The 25,723-nt window shown below is 55.5% G+C and overlaps 1 protein-coding gene across 2 annotated transcripts; it reads right to left on the bottom strand.

The window, feature by feature from the left end:
• Nucleotides 1-1,342: 1,342 nt before the first annotated feature.
• Nucleotides 1,343-24,955, bottom strand: GTPBP1 (GTP binding protein 1). Of its 2 annotated transcripts, XM_029078797.2 has the most exons (13): nucleotides 24,715-24,955; nucleotides 17,160-17,271; nucleotides 13,758-13,938; nucleotides 12,840-13,188; nucleotides 11,444-11,567; nucleotides 9,680-9,794; nucleotides 8,298-8,442; nucleotides 7,851-8,033; nucleotides 6,773-6,908; nucleotides 6,156-6,334; nucleotides 3,903-4,106; nucleotides 3,352-3,393; nucleotides 1,343-3,126 (listed from the first exon to the last, which is right to left on the bottom strand). In XM_029078797.2, the coding sequence occupies exons 1-13, from the start codon at nucleotides 24,898-24,900 to the stop codon at nucleotides 3,034-3,036; spliced, it is 2,049 nt and encodes a 682-aa protein (XP_028934630.1). In that variant the 5' UTR covers nucleotides 24,901-24,955; the 3' UTR covers nucleotides 1,343-3,033. The 2 variants fall into 2 exon arrangements, with proteins under 2 accessions (XP_028934630.1, XP_028934631.1); XM_029078798.2 differs by lacking the exon at nucleotides 3,352-3,393 and having other exon boundaries at nucleotides 24,715-24,954.
• Between the last annotated feature and the right edge of the window lie 768 nt (nucleotides 24,956-25,723).

Here is a 25,723-nt window from a genome sequence, read left to right as displayed (position 1 = left end):
GGGTTCTTTCCCTTAGGAGGCCTGCAAGGCAACAAGCAAGGTGGGAGGAGATAGTTCAAGGAGCTAGAGAAGTCGGGCAGAAGGAGATGAGCAGTTTACTCCACAAAGACTACAGTGGCTGGAATGTTTTGATCCTCATTAGAGATTTAGGACTAATCCCCCACTGATGACTTTAAGGCCTCCTTCAACCAAAGAAGAGGAAAGCACAAATCCCAAGCCTGGGTGTGAAAAAGCAGACAGAAGGGGAATGAGCCCCCGAGCGATTATTATAGTCTCCTCAAGGAAGGGGATAAAGTGCTGAAGAGGCAAAGAAAGTATTAATCAGATGTGATCAAGAATGGGAAGCAGCTGGGGTCCGAGAGTCAGAGGACCTGGGTTCTAATCCCAGCTCTGCCACTTGTCTGCTGTGTGACCTGGGGCAAATCACTTCACTTCTCTCTGCCTGACCGGTTTCCTCATCTATAAAACGGAGATTGAGAGAACACCTGTTCTCCTTCCTACTTAGCTTGTTGAGCCCCGTGTGTCTGAATTGATTCTCTTGTATCTATTCCAGTGCTTTGCACACAGTGCTAAACAAATACCACATTATTAACACTACTATTATTATCAACAACAAGATGGAGACGACACCCACTAACAGAACCACTATCAAGAGGCCACAACTCCAGCCCGTCGGCTGTTGTTGAGGTGTGAGGGCACAGCTTCGAGCCAAGCGAACCACAAACGCAAGAGGACACAATGTAAGTGCTTAACAAATTCCATTAAGAAAAAAAAAGGTGGGGGGCCATGACCCAGACTGATGGCCACCCAGGCCGATGCCTCTGCGTGTCCTCAGCCGGAATAGCGAGGTGAGGGAGGGTCTCCTCTGCTCACGGTCTTTTCAGAAAGGTCGGCCGGCCGGAGGGAACTCAGAAGAGAGCAGTGAGGGAGGTAGGAGGCAGGGAGGAAGGCTGACTGCTGGGAGAAGCCCGTGGCTGCTGACGCCTGTCTGTCGCCTACCGGGCCGCGGCCCATCTCTCTACCCGAGGACCCCGGCGCCACAGAGGGAAGATGGGAGGGTCTGATCTGTGTGGCCACAAACTTAGGGACCACGAGGACGAAGAGGCTGGCTTCACCAGGATCCGAACGCAACCGTGGCAGGTGTGGGCAGGTCAGACCGTCTCGGGGGCCAGGAGAGCTAGGGATGGGAGGAAGCAGGGGAAAGTGATCAGAGCCCCACACCGCACTGACCTGTTGCTCGCCGACTCTCCGACCACTGCCTCTCTGCCAGCCCGGAGCCAGGATCCCTCCGGAACGGCAGCCCCTTTCCCCGGAAGGGCCGCTTACAAGTCACCAGAAGCCATTCGATTTGAAACCATCTTTTATTTCGAACGCCGGGCTGGTCGGCCCTTGGACACTGGTCAGTTCTGGTCACAGAGAAACAGCAGCCAGCGTGTGGGAGGGAAACACGGGCCGGTCCCCTGAGGGTAGACAGGTGGGGAGTCTCTCCAGGGAGGAGTAGTGGGCAGGGGCCGGGGGGGGAAGGGCAGGGCCAGCCTGGAGCCGGAGCCATTTGGGGGCTCCTCGCCCCTGAAGGGAGCGCACACCCCTGACCGCCCACTGCTCTGTGCGGCCATCCGAGGCTGGCTCCGTCCCCAGCCTGGACCCCGAAGATTCTGTGGCTTTGGAGATAACCCAGTTACCAGCTCCGGTGGCGGAGGCCTCTCCCGCCCATCTCTCTGGAAACAAACAGGTAAAGGGGAGAGATGATGCGGGAAAGGAGAGAGTCTGGCTTGGGCCCTCCTAGGCCTGACCAACCCCATTCTCCCTCCACCATCTCCTCCCCTCTTTCTCCTGGCGAACTGGAATGAGGCCCCCGGGAGCCGACTACTGACCTCATCCTGAGCAAACCAAAGGTATGGCACCGGGGTGGGGAATTTCACAGAGAACCCAGCCAAGTGCCAAAATACTAGATGGCCGGCGGTTTCGGGAGCCAAAGGCAACTCCCAGCTTCCCGCTGCCCCAGGCGACTGGGGGAGATTGAGATGGGGGAGGAATGCAGAATCACCCACCCTGCTGGTGGGAGGTTGGGGGGTGGGGGGACAGGACTTAAGGATTGTCTCTAAGGAGGGAAAACTGACACCCATCTTTGGGTCATATGGTAAGGAGTGGGATGGGGGGGTGATGGGGGTGTCAGTCTCCCCACCCTCACATCTACTGATTTAAAATTTTAAGAGCTTTTGGCATCCCCAGGTCCTGGGGTGAGGAGAAAAGGGGGCCGGGGGGCCAGGGTGGAGAACCCACAGTTTACTCTCTCTGTCCCCTTTAAAATACAGTGTGGATCTGTCCCCGACCCCCACCTCTCCACAGCAGCTGCTGTTTTCCCTCCCGGCTCTCCGCTCCTCGACCCCTGGCCCAGTCCTCTAGGATCGGCCCGGGCCCCTGGGTTTTCAAAGAAATGGAGAATGGGAGAGTTGGGAGCCAAGAGGGCCACCCCCTTCCTGCCCACCCCCAGCTCCATGCCTCCCGCATCCCACTGAGGATGTGGACAGACAGGCATCTGGTCAGGGCCCAGATGTGGGGTGACCGTGGGGGGGATGGTGGAGAGGGGAAGAGGGGGAGAGAGAGAGGGAAAGAAACTGACCATCGTTTCTCTGCCCGGCCTAGCCTCCATCTTCACGCACACACACAATATACATATATAATAAGAAGAATAAAAACTAAGGACCCAAGATGTACAAAAAGATGTGTCAGGGAGCAGAGGGGAAGGAGGAAGGTGGTGGGGCTGGCAGTCCCAGGTTCATCTGGCCACCTTCGTTAGCTTATAAATTACAACCCCGCCGGTCACGGCGGGGTGGGGGGTGGAAAGGGGGAACAAGATGGGGAAGGGGGACAACCGGGGTGGGGGGGACTCCAGTCACGGCAGGGGAGCTGGTGGATTTTGGTTAAAGCTGCTCTGGACCGTCTTTTGGACGACAAACGGAGTGGGCGGGTGGGCACGGAAAACCCGCCGGGCGGTGGAGGCGGGGTGGATCGGGGGTGGGTGAGGGGCGCTCAGCAGCCGCTGGCCGGAGTCCCGCAGGCCCCTTGGGACTTGACCTTATGACGCTGGCCCCCTCGTCGCCGGCCCCCGCCGCTGACCTTGGGCTGCAACAGAGAATGGAGGAGCATGAGTTGGGGGGGTAGGGGAGAGACTGAGGGGATTCTCAGAGCACCTGTGGGGGTGGGAAGCTGGGGGGACGGGGAGGACGGGGACAGCCCCAGCAAGGGTCGTGGGGGCAGGAGGGAGGATTTCTCCTAGCGTTGGGGGAGGGAGAAGAATGGTGGGGAGGAGACCTTTGGGGGACAGACCCCCCAGAAAGCCCAGAATACCTTGCTGCCCTCACGGCCGTGGGGCTCCTCGTCCAGTGCCGTCTGACGGGAAGGAGCAGAGGGGGCGAGAGGGAGAGCACGAGTGAGCAGGAGGTCGAGGCAGAGAAGAGAGAAGCGGGGTTCGTGTGAGGACATTCTACCTCGGAATGGTGGTGGGGAGGCAGGGAGAGGAAGCGGCTTCGGGGAGAAAATGGAGGCCCAGATCCAGGAGGGCAAGACCGCTGCAAACCTCCTCTCTGAGGCAGCGGCCAGAGGGAGTAGTCGGGGGAGCGGAGAGGGGAAAAGGCGAGGAGGGAAAGGAGGAGACGGCAGGCCCGGGGGCGAAGGGTTTCCTGAGTAAGAGCAGCATAGATGGAAGAGCTCCCCCATGCCCGCGGTGTGAAGCGGGGATCCCATGCTGCCCCCCGTTTTCCAGAAGAGCGCAGGGGAAGGGGGTGGCTACTGGAGCAGAGGCCTGGGCCAGGCCCCGAGGAGGGTCTGCTGCGGGGGATCGGGTTGCCATCGCGTGGCTCTAGGGTGGAGCGGGGGACAGGGACGGCCACACCACTCACCTGTGGCTGGAGGGCTCCAGAGGGAGCCGGCTGAGCGGCCCCCAGGGGGGGAGCCTCCTCCCCGACGGCGGGGCCCCCGGCCGCCAGCCCGCTCGGCAGGCCCCCGTCCTCCCGCTTGCTCAGGGGCGGCCCCTTTTTCGTGGGCTGCATCTTGATCTGCTGGGGTTTGGAGTTCATCGGCGAGTGATTGGACGTCTGGAGGAGCTGGCAAAGGACCGAGAGGAGCAAGGTGAGCCCAGCGGGGAGACCGGGCGGGGAGCCGAGAGGGTAGAGCCGGGTGCGAAAGCAGGATGGTGAGAGCCAAGCGGGGAGTTGGTCTGGGAGAGTAGGATGGGGAAGCGGGTCGGGCGGGAAGTGCAGGGAGGGAAGAGCTGAGAGGAGCCGGGCTGGGAGAGGGGAGGGGAGCCGGGAGAGGAGAGCCTGCGGTAGAGCGAAGCCGAGAGGGGATCTGGGAGAGGAGCTGGGCAGCGGGAGTCGGGGTTGGGGGGAGCCGGGGTCTCCCTCCAGCACAGCAGGACAGGCTGACCCATCTCCGGGCTTTCCCCCCAAGCCTCGCTCCTCCCAGGCCCCTCTGGCGGCAGATGCCGCTTGTCCGTCCCAGGCCGTTCTGAGGGAGAGGAAGGTTAATTGAGGGCCGGCAGGGTGGGCTTTCTAGTAAGCCCAACCCCTCCCACTGAACCAAAAAGGCTGCCTCCACTTCCCCTTCATCAACTCTAGATCCATCCTCTTCACTCTTGGGGTCGCCCTCCCTTAGACCTCCGAAGATCTCCATTCGGCTGGACTGAACGAGCTCCGTTCTGTCCTCATCCTCCTCGACTCCAGCCGCCTGTGACGCCGACGACCACTCTCTCCCTAGAGACTCCGGTCCTTGGTTTTCCAGTCCCGGGCCTCCCTGGTTCTCTTTCCATCTCTCCGATTGCTCCTTCTCAGTTTCCCGGGTTGGCTCTCTGTCCTTCCCTTAGCCCTTAACTGGGGGTGACCCACAGTGCTTGTATATACCCCAGAATGTATAACGGTGCTTGACGCATAGTAAGCACTTGATACCATTTGGGGGGGGACAAAAAAAAAGCCCCACCAAAAATCCCCATTGTGAGCACTTATTCTCTCTTTTGCTCAGATTTTTCAGTTTCGCTTGGCTTCGGCTCCAACCTCTAGGTGTTCGACTCCCTAAATCTCCATCTCCGACCCTTGTTTTTTTGCCTAAGAACCGGACACAGGAATTGGTGCTCTGGAGGAGTAGGATGAGGTGGAGGACGAGGGGGAAGAGGTGGAGGAGGAGGGGGAGGAGGGCAGTGACACAGCCTGTCTTCCTCCCCACCCCGGGCACCCCGTAACTGCAGCACAGCCCCCAGCTCTGTCCACTCAGTCCTGGTGCCACCCTCTTAATGGCTCCCCTTCTCCTGTTCTGACTCTCCGGAGCAGGAGCCAACCGAGTCCTGGCTTCCCCGTCCCAGGCTGGCTCTTCCAGACATGGCACAATCCACCCTGGGTGAGAACGTCAACCCTAATGAAGCTGGACCCTGAGAACTACAGCGCAAGGTGGCAATGCCAATCCGCTGTGTCTAGCGTGGGCACCAACGGGGGCTGGGAGGAACCATGTGAAAGTTGCCCCTTGACATCAACCACCACAATATATTTAAGCCCTTCTCAATCCAACCCCCATGCCTAGGAGTGGGCTGAAAGTGCACGGACTAGCGGAGGGAGGAGGATGGGATCCGCAAACCCGGATTCTAGTTCTGGCTCGGCCAGTGGCCTGCTGGGTGACCTTGGAGAGGTCACGACCACTCTGGGCCTCAGTTACTCTCCTCCTTACAATGGAGACAAGGCAGACTGTGAGCCCTGTGAGGGAGGGGGACCGAGTATGATCCGACAACCTTAGGGCTTAATAAATGCCATCACTACTGAATGCTGTGGTTGTAGAACTCAGTCCAGAAAAATCACAGATACACACACACCCCCCCCCACCTCCCCATTACCACCCCCCACCGCCCAGGGAATAGACACTATCTGGGCACAGAGCCCCTAAGGGCGCTTATCCCATGACCTCCAGGGCGGCGGCAGGGAATGGGGAGGTGGTACCGAGAGTCAAGCCCACAATAAAGCCACCTGCCCTGCGAAGCACTTCCTGGGAGATGAGGAGCAAGAGACTGGCGGAGGAGGGGCCTCCCGGGCACCTGGCAGGGGCAGACAATGGGTATGGGGCCCCGGGTGGGGCAGAAACCAGCCGGGCCGAGACCGCCGAGGGGGTTCTACCTTGGTGATGGTGCCCACGGCCTTGGTGCGGCCTTCCCGGAAGACGAGCCGCTGGTCTATGTGCAGGTACTCGGGGGTCTTGATGAAGCGGAAGTGCACGGCGGCCTTGTCCCCCGTGCGGAGGCAGTCCTTGTCCATGCTCAGGATGGTGGCCGTCTGGCGGATGCTCCCGCAGTGCACTACCGGGGGCGAGGCGGAGGGTCGGCGGGGTCACCGGGGGCACCGGCCCCGCCAGCCCGACCGCCGCCTTCCGGGGTCCCGAGGCCGGGCGACTACCAAGTCGGTCCAGGCCTCGCTCCGGCCCAGAAAACGGTTCAGCAAGTGGATGGAGCCCACCCCTCAAGAAGGGCGGGGGCCCGAGGGGCTTCCGCCCTCCGCTAGCCCGGTCCCGAGCACTTTCCTTTGTCGTCGCCCCCAAACCCGCCCGCTCTGCCAACGCTTCTCTGATCCACAGCTGATCTCCAACCTCCGCGGCGAGGAGCAGACACCCTCACCCGGGACCCGTTCTCGCGACCCCGGGTCTGGACCGAGAGAGAAGTCGCCGGGGCCAGAGGGCCTCAGCGGCTTCTGGGGACGGTTGGGGTCCGGGTCGGCGGAAGGAGCCGCTTGTCACCTACCCATGGCCTGGTAGCGGGGGCTGATGGTTGTGGGGTGATGGAGGACCAGGATCTCCGCCTCAAACTCCCAGGAGGCTTGGGGGTTCAGCCGTGGGGACACCATCACCATCCCTTTCCGAATGGAGGAGCGCTTGATCTAGGAGGCCCGGAGGAAGCGAGACCGTGGGCACAATCCCGCTTCCCAGCACCGCCCGACACTTGGGGCAGCGCCCCCGGGGTTTCCCCTTCTTCGTCCCGCGCGGTGCCCCTCCTCGGCCCACGGCTGTCTGCCAGCCAAGCCTTCGCAGAGGGGTCGGGACGCGGTTGCTTAGGACGGTTGGCGCTTCACTCCCGGAAGGCCTTTGACTTTGCGGAGGTAGAACTGTCGGGATGGGCAGGGTGCCCGGATCCCGCTGGAGCCCAAGGGGGCCAGGGCGCTGGCCAGGCCCGAGTACCCACACGCGCATCAATATCCCCCGGCCCCCAAGAGCACCCCAACCTGCTGGACCAAGCCAGCGAGCCACAGACAACTCCCAGGCCCCAAGGGGCCACGGGAGGCCCGGAAGCTACAGGGAAAGAAGGAGGTGCGAGGGAGTGGTAGACCCAGGCCCTAGGGGACTTCCAGCAGCTGCCTTCCTCCCCCCCGGCAAGTTGGCTGGCAAATTCCCCAATCCCAGTGCCCACTGACCCCTACCCTCCACGGACCCCGGCTGCAGCTCCCATTCGAAAAGATGGGACTTAGAATCAGGAAGCCCAAGTTCAAATCCCGGCTCTGCCACTTGCCGGCTGTGAGACCCCGAGCAAGACACTTCTCTGGGCCTCGGTTTCCTCATCTGTAAAATGGGGATTCAATACCCATCCTTCTCTCTTGGACTGTGAGTCTTGTGAGGGACAGGGACTGTATTCGACCTGACCGCGTGCTAACCGTAGCTCTTGGCTTATAGTAAGCCCTTCACTACCGCCATTTCCATCTTCGATCGTATTTACTGAGCGCTTACAATGGGCAGAGCACTGTACTAAGCGCTTGGGAGAGGACCACACCACAGAGCTGGTAGATCCGTTCTCTTCCCCCAGAGAGCTTAGTGGTGATAAGACTCACCTTCTTCAGGGCGAAAGAGGCGGTCTGGCCCCCGCGCACCTCCTTGACAGGCATGCGCTTGCGGTGGATGGATTTGACGGCGATGGAGAGGAAATTGCCGAGGGGATCGGGGCCCAGGAGCAGTGTGTCATTCAGCTTGATCAGGCCCCTCAGGGTTGTACCGGACACCACGGTCCCCACACCCTGAGGGGAGGGAGGGATACAGAGGGCAAGGAGAGTCATGCAGCAGACACCCAGCCGTACTCGACGGACACGTGCTTGCGGAGGATGGATCTGATGGCGATGGTTGCCGAGGGGATCGGGGCTCGGGGTTGTCCCCGACACCACGGCCCCCACACCCCGAGGGGGGGGACGGGATTCACGGGGCAGGGAGGGTCGCGGCGTGGCCACCCCGCCACCCCCCCGCACCGACCCGAGCCCGTTCCCTTGGTCGGGCCGGGGCCTCACCGGGACAGAGTACGTGTCGTCGATCTGGAACTCGGCCGGCTCTTCTTCCCGGTAGCTGGTGCGTGGGGATAGGAGGTTGAGGAACATCTTGAGCAGCTCCAGGTTCTCGCCCGTGACGTTGGAGATCTGGAAGATCGGGCACATCCTGAAGGGGGGGGTGGGGAGAGGAGGGAAGTGAGCAGAGACAGCCTAAAAGCGGGAGGGGAGAAGGCGAGCTCTCGGGCGGCTGCAGAGGGAGGTGGGGTGCCCTTTGCTGGCCGACGAGTCAAACTGCCCTGGACCTGGCAGGGCCCGGGTCAGACGCGACCAAAACCAGAAGCCGGATTTTCCAACCGGGCGGACCCGTCGAGGGAGGGCACGGTGGGCCCTGAGGGGGCTCTACCGACTGACCCCGACAGAGCTGAGTCGGATGGGGTTTAGTTGAGACGGCACCCCCAGTCGCCACAGCAACGACTGACCGCAGCGGCGCCAGAGACCTAGAGCACTTGGGGGGAGGGAGAAAGAGGTTGGGGACTCTGTAAAGGTGGACCGGTGCCCGTATCCCAGGCGGCCCCAGGTGCCAGCTTCCCCCCATCTGGGGGCCCATTCTAGGCTTTTCAAGACAGGGGGTACCGCCACAAGTTTCTCTCACTCTCCTGGGCCAGTTCTGGCAGCCCTGGGGTTAGAAGTGCTTAGAACAGTGCCTGGCACATAGTAAGCACTAAATAAATACCATTCCAAAAAAAACCCACAAAAAACCAACAACCAAAAAGCCCCCCCAAAAAATCAGCAGCAGCTTGGCCAAGCAGAAAGAGTACGGGCCTAGGGGATCAGAGGACTTGGGTTCTAAGTCCAGCTCTGCCACTTACCTGCTGCGTGACCCTGGGCAAGTCACTTCACTGAGCTGCAGTTTCTTCATCATAAAATGGGGATGAAATACCTGTTCTCCCTCCCACTTAGACTTTCAGCCCCATGTTGGGCAGGGACTGTGTCCAACCTAATTATCTTGTACCTACCCCGGCTCTTAGTCCAAGAACTTGGCAAATGGTAAGTGTTCTACAAAACAACACAATGATTATTACTATGATGTGGTTTTTTTATGGTATTTGCTTAGTGCTTATTTTGTGCCAGGCACTATTCTAAGTGCTGGGGTAGATGCAAGGTAATCAGTTTGGACTGTCCCTCACAGACTTAATTCCCATTTTACAGACAAAGTAACTGAGGCCCAGAAAAGTGAAGTGACTTGCCCAAGGTTACACAGAAGAGGGGCAGAGCCAGGACTAGAACCCAGGACCTTCTGACTCCCAGGCCCATGCTCAATCCACTAGGCCGCACTGCCAACCTCGAGTCCATCCTGCTTAACCGCCCCTTCCCCACGCTCTTCTCGCTCCCCTCCCCGATACCTTTCCGAGCTGAAGTTGGAGGCCGTCACGATCACGTCATCCTTGCTCTGGACCAACACGGGGATCTTCCGGCAGCCGGGGGACTTCAGCAGCCGCTGCAAAAGCTTCAGGGTCTCTAAAAAGGGGGAAACGGGGAAGGGTGAGAACCGCTCGCGCTGTGTCTGGCCCGGCTTCCACACTCATCACTAAGGAAAGCCTGGAGGACCGGGGTTAAACAGGAACTGAAAAACAGGATCCCGGCTTCCTTGAGCCAAAGGAGAGAGGGGTCACGGGACTTGCAGAGGAGGCCGCCCCAGAGCCGCAGGACTCAAGCCAACCCCTCAGCCCAGGGCAATGTCGGGACTTATAGTCCCCACAGGCAGGTGTGAATTCGGGGATGGGCGACGTAGTCCCGGCCAGGAGCCCCGCGTGGGTGTGCCGGGAGAATATGGCCAAGCAGGCACGGACGGGGTGGCACCCAAGTCCATAAATCCCCGTGGGCCAATGGGACTTGAAGTGATGGCAGCCTCCCCGGTCCCCCTCATCGCCGAAGACCAACAGGGCCCAAGACGCCCCACCGCCACATCCCGAGCCGCTCACCCCGGCCTCTAGCTCCTTCCAGAGCTTGGGCGGGGTCCTTCGGGGGCTCTGTTTCAAGGACACCACTGCTAGATGACAGCCGTGACCGTGACGGCGCGCCTCCTCCACGAGGCCTTCCCAGACTAAGCCCGTTTCCTCAGCTCCCCCTCCCTTCCACGTCACCTCGACTGGCTCCCTTTGTCCTTCCCCTACCTGCTCCACAGCACTAAGTATATATCTATAATTCTATTTACTTATATTGAGGCCTGTTTGCTTGTTCTGATGTCTGCCTCCCCCTCCTCAGATTGTAAGCCCTTTGTGGGCAGAGACTGTCTCTCTTTATAATAATAATAATGTTGGTATTTGTTAAGCGCTTACTATGTGCCGAGCATTGTTCTAAGCGCTGGGGGAGATACAGGGTAATCAGGTTGTCCCATGTGAGGCTCACAGTTAATCCCCATTTTACAGATGAGATGAGGCCCAGTGAAGTGACTTGCCCACAGTCACACAGCTGACAAGTGGCAGAGCCGGGAGTCGAACCCATGACCTATGACTCCGAAGCCCAGGCTCTTTCCACTGAGCCATGCTGCTTCCCCTGCTTTATTGCTGTATTGTACTTTCCAAGCGCTTAATACAGTGCTCTGCACACAGTAAGCGCTCAATACATACGACTGAATGAATGAGTCAGGGAAGGAGGCTGGACGGGGAGGGCATGCTGACAGACACTGGGCAGGTTAAAGGACCAAGTCTTTTTTCCTATCCATCTGCTCCCCAAATCCAACTGACATCTCCCTCTTAGCCGGTCCCCAGGCCCAGCCTGCCTTCATCCTGTAGAGGGAAGAGAGGTTCCTCCTCCTCCTCCTCCTCCTCCTCCTCCTCCTCCTCCTCCTCCTCCTCCTCCACTGGATCAAACGGCATTTTCATCCCCTTCCACCCTGGGTCCAGTTCTGCAAAAAGGAGCCGGCTGTGGGACCCCGGACGATCCCCGCAAAGCAGGATTGAGGGAACAAGGATTTGTGGGACGGGCGGTTCTAGACTGGGTCCCTGAGCCCTGATCCAAGAGAGACAAGGGAAGGCAGGAGGCCCCAGGCCAGTGGACAGAAATTCTCAGAGCCCCATCCTGAGGAGACCAGGTGGACAGGGTCAGGGAGACCGGCTCGAATAAGGAAGATGCCACTCTCCCGTTCCCCCCTCCCCGCCGTTTACCTTGCAGGATGTTGGCGGGACACATGTCGATCTTGGTGACCACCACAAAGACGGGAACATTGAGGGCCAGCGCCAGGCCCAGGTGCTCCTTGGTCATCCCCACGATCCCTGCGTTGCTGCCCACCTGTCCTCAGCACAGAAGAGAACCGTCAGGGAGGACAGCGGGAGAACACGTAAGCCCTTGGCAGGTGGGACCCGGGGAGGGGGGAAGGGGCTGCCATCCCCATCTGGGAGCTTCGATGGGCGGTGGGGAGAGGGTGGGCACACACTCCCAGTCGTTAGAGGGCATAAGCTCCCGAGCGCCCGAACCGGTTCGCTGACAAGCGAGCTTCCCCTAATTCGGGAGAAAGTCCCGTGTTCGTCCCAGGAGAACCGGGGGGACGATGAGTCTGGGGTGGGGAGGAGGAAATAGGAGCTGGTGATATTTAACCCGAGAGAAGGAGGGGGAGGGGAGGCTGCTGTCAACAGCTGAACTTGTGAATCAAAATTTCCGCTGAGGAGAGGATGAGGAGAGCAGCTCTCGTGGCTGAGGCGCACCTACTTGGACAAGTGGTGCTGCCGATATGAGCCACTGGGATTTGGGGTGTTCACGGGCCAGTTCAGGGGCACAGCCTGTCACCGGGCCCTGGGCTAGCCCATCACTGTCAGTCAAGCAAGGGGAGAAGAGGGCGGTAGATAGATCGAAACCAATTATACCATTATTAAGAATAGTAATTCTTAAAGAATTTGGTCAAGGCCTATGTATTGGAAGACACCTGGTTACTTCCAGGCAAGTGAAGTAAGAGCAGCAGCTGCCGACCTAGTGGAAAGAGCATGGGCCTGGAAGTCAGAAGACATGGGTTCTAATCCCAGCTTCGCCAACTGCTTGCTGTGTGACCAGGCTGCCTGCCTTTTTTCTTTAAATGGTATTTGTTAAGCGCTTTCTATGTGCCAAACACCATGCTGAAGTCTGGGGTACATACAAGGTAATCAGGTTGGACACAGTCCCCGTCCCACACGGGGCTCGCAGTCTTAATCCCCATTTTACCGATGAGGTAACCGAGGCACAGAGAAGTGAAGTGACTCGCCCGGGCAAGTGGGCAGGCAGCAGACAAGTGGCAGAGCCGGGATTAGAATCCAGATCCTTCTGACTCCCAGGCCCGTGCTCTATCCACTAGGCCGTGCCGCTTCCCCCAGAGGGTAGAGATCCGGGCATCCGCTTGGGTCGACCCCGGTGGGGTCCAGGGGTGAGGGGCTGGACCTCGCTTACCTTCGGCCCAGTTTCCAAACCCCGAGGGTGCGGAAAACCCGGCTCGGGCCCGTCGAGATCGAGTCTCGACGAGCTACAGCCCTCACGGCGTCCACGCGTCTACTCCTCGGGGCCTTCCCCCAGCCCCCGGCCCCCGCCCCCAATTACCATGAGCATGCAAAAGTCCGGCAGGTGGCCGGTCATGCCGAAGACGGTGGTCTTCAGGTACTTCTCGTGGCCGGCCAGGTCGATGAAGGTGATGACTTTGGTGGACTTCTCGCAGATCTTGGTCCACTCCAGGCTGCCGCCGTGGCTGTCGGGCTTGTTCACCACGTTGCCCTCGCTGTCGAAGCCCAGGATGTCGTTGCCCACGCTGCTGGTGCGGCCGGACTCGATCTCGTGCTTGTGGCGGAACAGCTTCTGCCGGGCAAAGCCCCGGCCGTTGTCCAGTTCCCCGTGAGTCAGGACGCCCAGCAGGGTGCTCTTGCCCGCGTCCACGTTGCCCACGACTGCTACCCTGTGTGCGTGCGGGCGCGTGCGTATGTGCGCGTACGGGGATGCGGGAGCGGGTAGGCGTGTTGAGCGGGGGAGGTGCGTGTGGGCGTGTTGTGGGAGGGAAGAGACAGAACACCCGTGAGTGGTAGGTATAAAGCAGTTGTTCCCCTCGCCCCTGCTTACGCCGCACCACCCGCCCCGACCCCCGGCCTCTGCTTGGTCAGCGATGAGGCGGACGGGTTTTCCCGGCCTTACGGGGCAGAGTGCAGAAAGGGACACGGGGGCTGACCGGCCACTCCGCAAACTCTCGTCCAACCAGGCGAGCGGCCACGCAAAACCCCAGGCGAGCACCCCAAGGGCCCCCCCGCGGTGGTCCATCACCTCGGACACCCCACCCCCTTCCCTAACAGCAACCTCGGTCTTGCTCGCCAGACCCGGCCGTGCACTCCCACAGAGATGGAAAGCCTTGGGGGTCCCGCAGGAGGAAGGCGCCGAAGGCCACAGCGAGGCCCTGGTGGTCTCGGCCCCCAGGCCATCCCAACCGCGGCGGGGACCGACCCGGGCCATCGTGCTGCCCGGCCCCCGCCTCACCTGACCTCCAGGAAGTCATTGTCCCCGACCCGTTTCCGGACGAGGTAGTCGCGGACCCGGCCCCCGGCTTCCAGGTGCTCCCTCAGGAGGATGACGTCTGCCTCGATCTGCTCCGCCATGCTCTTCACCGTGGCGTAGGATGCCTCCATGTCCGCCTCGCTCAGCCCGTACTCTGTGCCATCTGACAGGGAGAGGTCCCCCGGTCAGGGGGTGGGGGGCCAAGCGAAGGGCAGTTTCCCCAGGGGCACTTTCATTCATTTGTTGAATTGTATTTATTAAGCACCAACTGTGTGCAGAGAACTCTACAGAGCGCTTGGGGAGTACAAGAGAACACGAAACGTCCGCGGCACCACCTGGGGAACCCCTGTGGGAAGAGACAGCCAACACCGTCCACGATCCGGGAGAAGGCCGACAGGCTCGGCAGGACAGGGATGGGACTCCTCACTCACGGGGGCCTCAACGGGAACGGTGGTGGGGAGAGAGTGGGGAGGAGATGCAGGCAGGGAAATGTAGCCTTTTGCCTCTGAAATGCTCTTAACTCTTCCACTCTCAGGACGACTCCAAATTCACTCATTCGCCCTTCTCTCCAAGTGCCTTCGAACTCTGGCGGAGAGGAGTTACTCAAGTGCTTGGTATTATATTCATCAAATAGGGTCAAAAGCCCCCAAATGGTGGCCACTCAAAAACCTCCCCAGAAAAGCCTGCCAAGCGGCTCGGATGGCGTCATGGAGGACGGGCGCCAGCAGCTAGGCCGAGGCCCCATTTCCACCCCGCCGCTGGTTGACCCTCTTCCACCCATCGACGGCCGCCCCTGGGTCAGGCCCGGTCCTACGGAGGAGTCTTGTGTGGAGTCAAATCAGACTGAGGACCCCGGGAAGACTAAGGTAGGGGAGAGGCTCGAGACCTTGTCCAGGGTCACCCGGTGAGACGGTGAGGGAACACGGGTGATCGGAGTGCTAGAGGGGGTGCCAACCTCACGTGGAGCTTCCAAAAAGCCGTCCAACGAAGCTCTGGGAAGACCTTCGGGTCTATAACAGAAAGGACCTGATGGCGGACTTCCCCAAGACGGCGACGCTGGGGGCTCAGGCCACCAAGCTCCGGTGAGCTCAGATGCCCTGCAGGTGCCATGCCAGGGAGCACCCACCCTCTCTCACTTCCTTCTTGGCTGGGAGAGTAAGTGGCTCTCTGACGACTGCTCTGCCTGCCTCTGGCAGAGGCTCACCTCACCTGACCCTGACCACCCAAAGGTCACCCCATTCAATCCGAGTCCATCAGTCGGACGTATTTACTGAGTGCTTACTGAGTGCAGAGCATTGTATTAACAACGCTTGGGCCAGGACTGGGTCACGTTCTGCTGGACTCATTTTTCAAGTGTGGAAATCGAGTCTAGCAAAACGTGACCTGATCCTAACCATTAGTAATAGTGATAATTGTGACATTCGTTAAGTGCTTCCTAGGTCCTATAATACACGCTGGAGTACATACAATTGGACAATTACTATTAAAGCCTGCAATATGGACCCGGCCACCCAGAAATGGGGAGTTTTCTCAAAGTCTCCTGAAAGATCTGTTCTAACTTGGGATCCTTACAGATGACTAGTACAAAGGGGGAAAAAAAAAAAGACTGTCTTGACGGAATAACTTCCTAAGGAACACGCCTTCCTTGGAAATGCTTACAGCATTCGGAAAACATTGTTTAATCTAATCTTGCAAACCCTCTGGGGTTTGCCCAGTGGAGGATGGCCCAGTGGAGAGAGAAGGGGCCCGGGAGTCAGAAGGACCGGGGTTCTAATCCCAGCTCAGGCACTTGTCTGCTGTGTGGCCTTGGGCAAGTCATTTCACGTCTCTGGGCCTCAGTTACCTCACCTGTAAAATGAGGATTGAGACCGTGAGTCCCGTGTGGGACATGGACTGGATCCGCCCTGATTACTCTATATCTTCCCCAGCGCTTAGAGAACAGTGCCTGGCACAGAGTAAGCACTTAAATACCATTTAAAAAAAGAAAAAAAGATATTACATTTCAAGACAAAGGAAAACGGAGGCCCAGAGAAGAGACAAGATCCCAGGGGTCCCTCGCCCTGCGACTCTTCCACGGTCAGGACGACTCCAAGCTCAATTACCGCCTAGCTCTTAAAATGCCTTCGGCACTCTGGCAGGGCAGAGTTACTCAAGTGTTTGGCATTAATGTTACTAATCTCATAGGGTCCAACTGGCAGTGGCGAGGGTGGTCCGTGTCCGAGACGTGCCGATCAGGTTTTGTATGGCCTCCGGAGTTTTAGGGTGACAGGATTAGCCGGGTGTCAACTGGTCACGGCTGGACTGGCAAGCCATTAAAGGGAGGGGACAGGGAGAGACTCGGAGAGTACCCGGTCTTCAAAGGGTTCTCCAAGCGCAGGAAGGTTTGGATGGCTTGCTCTGCGGGTCATAGTGAGTCACGTGCTTTTTCCACCTCCTGACTCTCAGCTCTGAGACCGCATGGCCCCCCGGCTTCTCTGCTCGCAGGGGGCCGTTGCTAGCTCCAGGTGTTTCGAGGGAAGCAAATTCAGAAGAGAAAAACGCTCCTTGTCCGAAGCTGCCAGTCGCATCCCAAACTGGCTTGTCCTGACTGGTGGGACAAGTGTAACTGAGGGCCACGTCCCCTGCTGATCATCAGCAACAATCACTGCCAGCTCAGTGAAGACCTAATGATGTAATTTATTTATTTATACTGGTGTCTGTCTTCCCCTCTAGACCAGTTCACCATCCCTACGAAGCAGCGTGGCCTACCGGATAGAGCAGGGGCCCGGGAGTCAGAAGGTCATGGCTTCTAATCCCGGCTCCACCACATGCGTGCTGTGTGATCTTGAGCAAGTCACTTTACTTCTCCGGGCCTCAGTTCCCTCCTCTGTAAAATGGGGATGAAGACTGTGAGCCCCATATGGGACCGGGACTGTGTCCTACCTGATGACATTGTATCTACCCCAGTGCTTAGAACACTACTTGGCATATAGTAAGCACTTAATACCACAACTGTAATTATTATTATTATGGGGAAAGTTCTTTACAAGCTGGGGGCGCTGGGGGCAGGGATCTCACCACCTCCCGTTATCGTTGACGGGGTTTGGGGGCCAGGGGCGGGGAAGGGGGGCAGTCAGTTATGTGATGTTTGGAAGGGGATGTGAGATCCTGGGAGAAAAAGAGGCGTCGCTTCTAAACAACCAGCCGACCAGATGTGGAGAACTGTCAGATCCATCACCGCCGACAAATGGCACACGCCTCAGGGTAGCTCGGGGCCCTCCCATCCGACAAGGAGTCCTGCCACTGTATTTTCTCAGAGAGGAAAGCTGAGAAGCGCTCCGGGGGGATTCTTCTTTTCGCTCTTTCTTCCTTGCCTAGAAAGGGTGAAAGAGGAACCATGCTCACCTGATCCCTGTCCGATGACGTATATCGTCTCCCCACAGCCCTCGTCCATCCTCTCCCACATCTGCCGAAGGAGGCTGTCGTACTGCTCGGACGTGGGGCTCACCAGCACCAGCTACAAGAGAAAACCGACCGCTTTAAGGACCGCAGCTCTCCCCCCGTCGGCTTCGGAGCCCTCGGGAAATCACCTCTAGATGGTATGTTCCTTGGGGGCAGGGAATGTGTCTACCAAGTCTGGGGTAGCGCTGGGTACTGTACTCTGAACACAGTAAGCGGCGTGCCTGGCACATAGTCGGCGCTTAACAAATACCATAATTATTATTATTACTACTAGTAAGCGCTCAGTAAATACCACTGATTAACTGATCTCCTCCGGGAGACCTTGCTCAGTTCACGTTTCCTCTCCCCTAGCACCAGCTCTCAAGCCACCTGTACAGTCGCCCCGAGCCCTTGTGTGCATCTTACGTAGTCTATTACCTAAGCACTAATAATAATAATGATAATAATTATGATACTTTGTTTTGTGCTTACTATGTGTGGGTGCTGGGGTGAAGTGTTATTCTAAGTGCTGAGGTAAATACAAAGCTAATCCTGTTGGACACAGTCTTTGTCCCACGTGGGACTTACACTATTAATCCCCATTTTGCAGATCAGGGAACTGAGGCACAGAGAAGTGAGTTTCGCTTGCCCAAGGTCGCCCAGCCGATGAGTGGCGGAGCCAGGATCAGAACCCAGGTCCTCTGACTCCCAGGCCCGTGCTCTTTCCACTGAGCCACGCTGCTTCTCGGAGCTAAATACTGGAGCTTCTCATGTCCTCAAAGTCTGCACCGTTCTCGATATCTGCAATCTTGTCTCCCCTCTCTGTATTGCTTGGTCCATCTTCCCTTATAAGCACCCAAGCCCTCGACATCTGTCAGTGTGTTTTTTTCCCAGTGCTTCCTATAATGTTCCTACAGCTTTTAGGTACTGAAGTATCTCAAGAGTGTCCTGGGTAAGAGCCTAGCAGATGCTCAGGAAAGGAGAAACACCTTCCTGTTCTAAGCCACTCCTAGCCCACATTCCTAGGGAATGAATTGTTTTTATGGTACTTGTTAAGTACTTACTAGGTACCAGGCACTGTACTAAGCCCTGGGGTAGATACACGATGACCACACTCCAAACTCACCTGCGATTTGCTCCCAGACATCACACTCCGGATTTCCCACAGTGTTGCCAAGATTCTCCTGCCCCCTGAAGATCATCGTTAACGGTATTTACTGAGCGCTTACCATGTGCAAACATGTTGCCGGCCGACAGCACGGTAAGCACACAATATCCGCGAGTAACTGAAATACATCCTGTCTGCAGTGAAGTCAGGTATATTTATTTGCAATTTACGGAGTTGATTCTATTATTCTCTCCCTCTGCTAATAACCTCTCTTCTTCGGACCTTTGATGTAAATGGCAGGACCATTTGATATGCCTAAACTGTCAATCACCTCCCCCCTCAGACCTCTCCTCCATCCTCACCCTGCCTCTGTGAAAACTGCAATCTAAGTGCCTCGCTGCAGGATGTGTGAGATAAGAAGAGGGTTCACTCCCTTCCACGTGGCTGGAGAGATACTTCCACTCAGAGTACCACCCCACGGTTGGAGGATGAGGAAGAGAAAGAGCCAGAGTCCCAGGAGGATAAGGCTTGCACAAGTCTGCATCCTTCTGTCATTCTATTTCCCAGGCACAAATCTACCACTTTTCAAAACGGTGATCTTTCGGTCCACCAGTCAATCGTATTTTCTGAGCTCTTACTGTGTGCAGAGTACTGTACTAAGTGCTTGGGAGAGTACAACAGACACATTCCCTGCCAACAGCGAGCTTACAGTCTAGAGGGGGAGACAGATATTAATATAAATAAATGACAGATACGCACATAAGTGCCGTGCAGTCGGGAGGGGGGATGAATAAAGGGCAGACCAGAGGTGGGGGTGAGGAAGCTGGAGTCTGTTCCTCCCTATTTCCGCTACGATAATCTAGCCAGTGAAGGTCGTTGTGGGCAGGGAATGGGTCTGTTTATTGTTGTGTTGTACTCTCCCAAGCGCTTAATACGGTAAGCAGTCAGCGCTCGATAAACACGATTGAAAAGATGAAAGGAAGTCAGGATGCGGGCTCAGGGCTGACTGAGCAAGAAGGCACTAAATGCCACGTATGGGGATGTCGAAGAGGGCAGGGTTAGGGTGGAGGCCCAGATTGAAACCAAGGCCATGGCCCTGAAGTCCATTCGTTCTCTCCTGGGAGATGCGGGGATGAGGTGACCTCAAAAAGCCTTAATTATCAATCAATCACTCTGTCATTATGAGTCCGTGTGCAGGCTCAAGGCAAAACGACTTAAGTCACGCTAATGTGTTCCAAACCCACAGAATTTCTCCATTCTGACCCAAAGTCACTGTGGCCTTCTCAGGCTACTTCCCTCTCTAATGTGCTTTGCCCTCCCCTGCCCACCTGTTTATAGCATTTTTTAAGTGCTTATTATGTGCCAGGGACTGTATACTAAGCACTGAGGTAGATAGAAGCTAATCAGGTTTGACAAAGTTCATGCCCCACGTGGCGTTCATAGTCTTAATTCCCACTGTATAGATGAGGTAACCAAAGCACAGAGAAGTGACTTGCCCATGGTCATAAAGCAGATGTATGGCGGAGGCAGGATTGGAATAATAATAATAATAGTTATGGTGTTTGTTAAGCCCTTAATACATGCCGAGCACTGGTCTAAGCACTGGGGTAGATACAGGGTAATCAGATTGTCCCAGGTGGGGCTCACGCTTTTAATCCCCATTTTACAGGTGAGGTAAATGAGGCCCAGAGAGGTGAAGTGACTTGCCCAAGGTCACACAGCAGACACGTGGCAGAGTCAGGATTGGAACCCACATCCACTGACTCCCGAGCCCGCGCTCTTTCCACTAGGCCACGCTGCTTCCCCCACTGTCTTTCCAAGAACAGTTCCTCGGGTGGTTGGTTCCTCGGGAGTCAGGCATTGGCCTGACTCAGCCACGTTGGCTGATCGTCTGACAGGCCAGTTTGGCCAGACCCTTCCCTTTTTCGGCTCCCTTCCCCCGCTTACACACTTTCGTTTTCCAGGGCACTGTGAGCCCCACGGGGGACGGGGACTGTGTCCAACCAGATCTGCCTGGATCCACCTCAGCGCTTAGTACAGTTCCTGGCCCATGGCAAGTGCTGAACAAATACCATTATTATTAATAACCACCAAGTCTACCCCCCCACCCGCCCAGCCTCCAGAGGTCTTCCGAGGCCCAACATAAACCCCCTCCTCCCTCTTGTCTCTCCCCGCCATGCCAAGCTGTCCAGGGGTTAATAATAATAATGTTGGTATTTGTTAAGCGCTTACTATGTGCCGAGCACTGTTCTAAGCGCTGGGGTAGACACAAGGGAATCAGGTTGTCCCACGTGGGGCTCACATTCACATTTACAGATGAGGTAACTGAGGCACCGAGAAGTTAAGTGACTTGCCCAAAGTCACACAGCTGACAAATGGCCGAGCCGGGATTTGAACCCATGACCTCTGACTCCAAAGCCCGTGCTCTTTCCACTGAGCCACGCTGCTTCTCTACAGTGTCTTCATTCCAGTGCTTAGAACAGTGTCAGCGCTTAGGACAGTTTCTAACGCATAGTAAGTACTTAAACGCCCCAATTATTATTATTCATTCCCACACACCCCCAGAGGGAAACCACCACCTGCCTCTTTTTTTTCCCTTTTCTATGGTATTTAAGCGCTTACTATGCGCCAGGGGGTAGATACAAGGTAATCAGGTTGGCCACCATCCTGTTCCCACATGGGATGAGGGACGACGAGTTGTATTTATTGAGCGCTTACTGGGAACAGTGCACTGTACGACCATTTGGGAGAATACAGAATAACAATATAACAGAATTGATGGGCACGTTCCCTGCCCACAGACAGCTTGCAGTCTAGAGGGGGAGAGAGACACAAATATAGATTCCAGATAGAGTAAGGTGCCTGCCATATAGTAACCGCTCAACAAATATCACAAAAAGGTGCTGGGGAGCTGAGGGCGGAGTGAATAAAGGAAGCAGACACAAGTGCAGTGGGTGACATGGAAGGGAACGGGAGAGTAGGAAATCAGAGTTTAGGCAGGGAAGGCCTCCTGGAGGAGATGTGCCTTCAACAAGGTTTTGAAGGTGGGGAGAGTCGCTGTCGGATCACAGTCTTCACCCCCATTTTACAGATGAGGTAACTGAGGCCCAGAGCAGTGAACTGGCTCGCCCAAGATCACCCAGCAGACAAGTGGTGGAGTTGGGGGTAGAACCCAGGTCCTCTGACTCCCAGGCCCGTGCTCCAAACACTGGTGGGCAGGGATTGTCTCTACTGCTGAACTGTACTTTCCAAGTGCTTAGTACAGTGATCTGCACCCAGTAAGAGCTCAATAAATATGATTCAATGAATGAATGACAACTTCATTACCCGGTATTTACTCCAGAGCTTTGAACACTGCACGGCACATAGTAACTGCCTAACAGATACTATAATTATTATTATTAGAGTGCTTGGCACATAGTAAGTGCTTAACAAATACCATGATTATTATTATTAATATTAACATGCTTGGCACATAATAGGTATTATATTATATAATAGGTATAATAATATTATTATTATGAAAGTGCTTGGTACATAGTAAGCGGCTAACAGATACCATAAGTATTATTATTATGAGAGTGCTTGGCACATAGTAAGCGCCTAACATATATCATAAGGATTATTATTAAGAGAGTGCTTGGCGCATAGTATGCGCTTAACAAATGCCATAATTATTATGATCGATATTAACATTAACAGATACCATAATTATGATTATTATGAGAGGGCTTGGCACATAGTAAGTGCCTAACAGATACCATAAGTATTATTATTATGAGAGTGCTTGGCGCATAGTAAGCGCCTAACAGATACCATAAGTAGTATTATTATGATGAGAGTGTTTGGCACATAGTAAGCGTCTAACGGATACCACAATTATTATTACGAGAGTGCATGGCACATAGTAAGCGTCTAACAGATACCCTAAGTATTATTATGATGATGAGAGTGCGTGGCACATAGTAAGTGCCTAACAGACACCATAATTATGATGATGAGAGTGCGTGGCACATAGTAAGCGCTTAACAGATACCATAATTATTATGACGAGAGCGTCTGGCACATAGTAAGCGCTTAACAGATACCAAAATTAGTATTATGAGGGTGCATGGCACATAGTAAGCGTCTAATAGATACCGTAATTATGATGATGAGAGTGTGTGGCACATAGTAAGCCCTTAACAGATACCACAATTATTATGATGAGAGTGCGTGGCACATAGTAAGCGCTTAACAGATCCCATAATTAGTATTATGAAGGTGCATGGCACATAGTAAGTGTCTAATAGATACCATAATTATGATGAGAGTGCGTGGCACATAGTAAGCGCTTAACAGATCCCGTAATTAGTATTATGAGGGTGCATGGCACATAGTAAGCGTCTAATAGATACCATAATTATTATGATGAGAGTGCGTGGCACACAGTAAGCGCTTAACAGATACCAAAATTAGTATTATGAGGGTGCATGGCACATAGTAAGCATCTAATAGATACCATAATTATGATGATGAGAGTGCGTGGCATAGTAAGCACTTAACAGATACCACAATTATTATGATGAGAGTGCGTGGCACATAGTAAGCGCTTAAAAGATCCCATAGTTAGTATTATGAGGGTGCATGGCACATAGTAAGCGTCTAACAGATACCAACATTATTATGATGAGAGTGCATGGCACACAGTAAGCGCTTAACAGATACCAAAATTAGTATTATGAGGGTGCATGGCACATAGTAAGTGTCTAATAGATACCATAATTATTATGATGAAAGTGCATGGCACATAGTAAGAGTTTAACAGATCCCAAAATTAGTATTATGAGGGTGCATGGCACATAGTAAGGGTCTCACAGATACCGTAATTATGATGATGAGAGTGCGTGGCACATAGTAAGCGCCTAACAGATACCTTAAGTATTATGATGAGAGTGCATGGCACATAGTAACCGCTTAACAGATACCGTAATTATTATGATGAGAGTGCGTAGCACAGTAAGCGCTTAACAGATCCCAAAATTAGTATTATGAGGGCGCATGGCACATAGTAAGGGTCTCATAGATACCGTAATTATGATGATGAGAGTGCGTGGCACATAGTAAGCGCCTAACAGATACCTTAAGTATTATGATGAGAGTGCATGGCACATAGTAAGCGCTTAACAGATACCGTAATTATTATGATGAGAGTGTGTAGCACATAGTAAGCGCTTAACAGATCCCAAAATTAGTATTATGAGGGTGCATGGCACATCGTAAGGGTCTCACAGATACCGTAATTATGATGATGAGAGTGCGTGGCACATAGTAAGCGCCTAACAGATACCTTAAGTATTATGATGAGAGTGCATGGCACATAGTAAGCGCTTAACAGATACCGTAATTATTATGATGAGAGTGCGTAGCACATAGTAAGCGCTTAACAGATCCCAAAATTAGTATTATGAGGGCGCATGGCACATAGTAAGGGTCTCATAGATACCGTAATTATGATGATGAGAGTGCGTGGCACATAGTAAGCGCCTAACAGATACCTTAAGTATTATGATGAGAGTGCATGGCACATAGTAAGCGCTTAACAGATACCGTAATTATTATGATGAGAGTGTGTAGCACATAGTAAGCGCTTAACAGATCCCAAAATTAGTATTATGAGGGTGCATGGCACATCGTAAGGGTCTCACAGATACCGTAATTATGATGATGAGAGTGCGTGGCACATAGTAAGCGCCTAACAGATACCTTAAGTATTATGATGAGAGTGCATGGCACATAGTAAGCGCTTAACAGATACCGTAATTATTATGATGAGAGTGCGTAGCACATAGTAAGCGCTTAACAGATCCCAAAATTAGTATTATGAGGGCGCATGGCACATAGTAAGGGTCTCATAGATACCGTAATTATGATGATGAGAGTGCGTGGCACATAGTAAGCGCCTAACAGATACCTTAAGTATTATGATGAGAGTGCATGGCACATAGTAAGCGCTTAACAGATACCGTAATTATTATGATGAGAGTGTGTAGCACATAGTAAGCGCTTAACAGATCCCAAAATTAGTATTATGAGGGCGCATGGCACATCGTAAGGGTCTCATAGATACCGTAATTATGATGATGAGAGTGCGTGGCACATAGTAAGCGCTTAACAGATACCGTAATTATGATGATGAGAGTGCGTGGCGCTTAGGAAGCGCCTACCAGATAGCATACTTCTGATGATGAGTGCCTGGCACACAGGAAGCGCTCAGCAGATGCGGTCATTATTGTCCTGCAGGTGAGCGTGGCGGGAGCGGCGCTGAGGGCGTCCGAGGAGGGTGGACACAGGCCCCAGGCCCGCCCTTTGCCCCCTGCCCTCTGCCCCCCGCGCCTCACGGCCTGCGGCCCCGGCGGGGCGTCGGCCTACCTTGCTGGTGAGGTCCAGCTCGGGCTCTCCGTTGAGCGGCTCCCCGTCCTCGCTGCAGTCCGACTCCAAGGCCGAGGGGAGGCGGGAGGCCCCGGGCCCGGCGGCGGGCGGAGAGCCGGGCTCCGGCGCGAACATACAGGCCGGGACCGGCGAGCCCAGCGGGGAGCGACTCCGCTCCGCCGCCATCTTTAATCACTTTCCCTCACGCGCGCGCGCCTCCCCCCGAGCCTCATTACCCTAACCCCGCCCCCTCTCGTTTGAATAATCGATGCGCCGCTCTCCCTCTCCCCCACCAATGGCGGCGGAGGGGCGACGATTTAAAAAAAAAAAGTCACGGAGAAGGGGGCGGGGCCGGAGGTTGCCCCGCGACGTGTCTCCCCTCCAATGGGAAGCGAGGGAGGGATGATTGGCGTCGACTTTCCTCCAATGCGGAGCGGAGAGGGCGGGACATAACGCGAAAGTGGGCGGGCGATCGTCACTCCGAAGGGGGCGTGGCCGGAGGTTGCCCCGCGACGTGTCTCCTCCAATGGGAAGCGAGGGAGGGATGATTGGCGTCGACTTTCCTCCAATGCGGAGCGGAGAGGGCGGGACATAACGCGAAAGTGGGCGGGCGATCGTCACTCCGAAGGGGGCGGGGCCGGAGGTTGCCCCGCGACGTGTCTCCTCCAATGGGAAGCGAGGGAGGGATGATTGGCGTCGACTTTCCTCCAATGCGGAGCGGAGAGGGCGGGACATAACGCGAAAGTGGGCGGGCGATCGTCACTCCGAAGGGGGCGGGGCCGGAGGTTGCCCCGCGACGTGTCTCCTCCAATGGGAAGCGAGGGAGGGATGATTGGCGTCGACTTTCCTCCAATGCGGAGCGAGGGAGGGGGCGCGACTTAACGCCGAAAGTGGGCGGGCGCTCCTTTATTAATGATATTTGTTACGCGATGGGGAGCATACACAGGTTGTCCCTCATGGGGCTCACAGTCTTCATCCCCATTTTACAGATGAGGGAACTGAGGCCCAG

The sequence above is a fragment of the Ornithorhynchus anatinus genome, chromosome 14 (assembly GCF_004115215.2).
Source record: "Ornithorhynchus anatinus isolate Pmale09 chromosome 14, mOrnAna1.pri.v4, whole genome shotgun sequence".
Taxonomy (NCBI): Eukaryota; Metazoa; Chordata; class Mammalia; order Monotremata; family Ornithorhynchidae; genus Ornithorhynchus; species Ornithorhynchus anatinus.
This window is presented reverse-complemented; position numbering and strand designations above follow the sequence as displayed.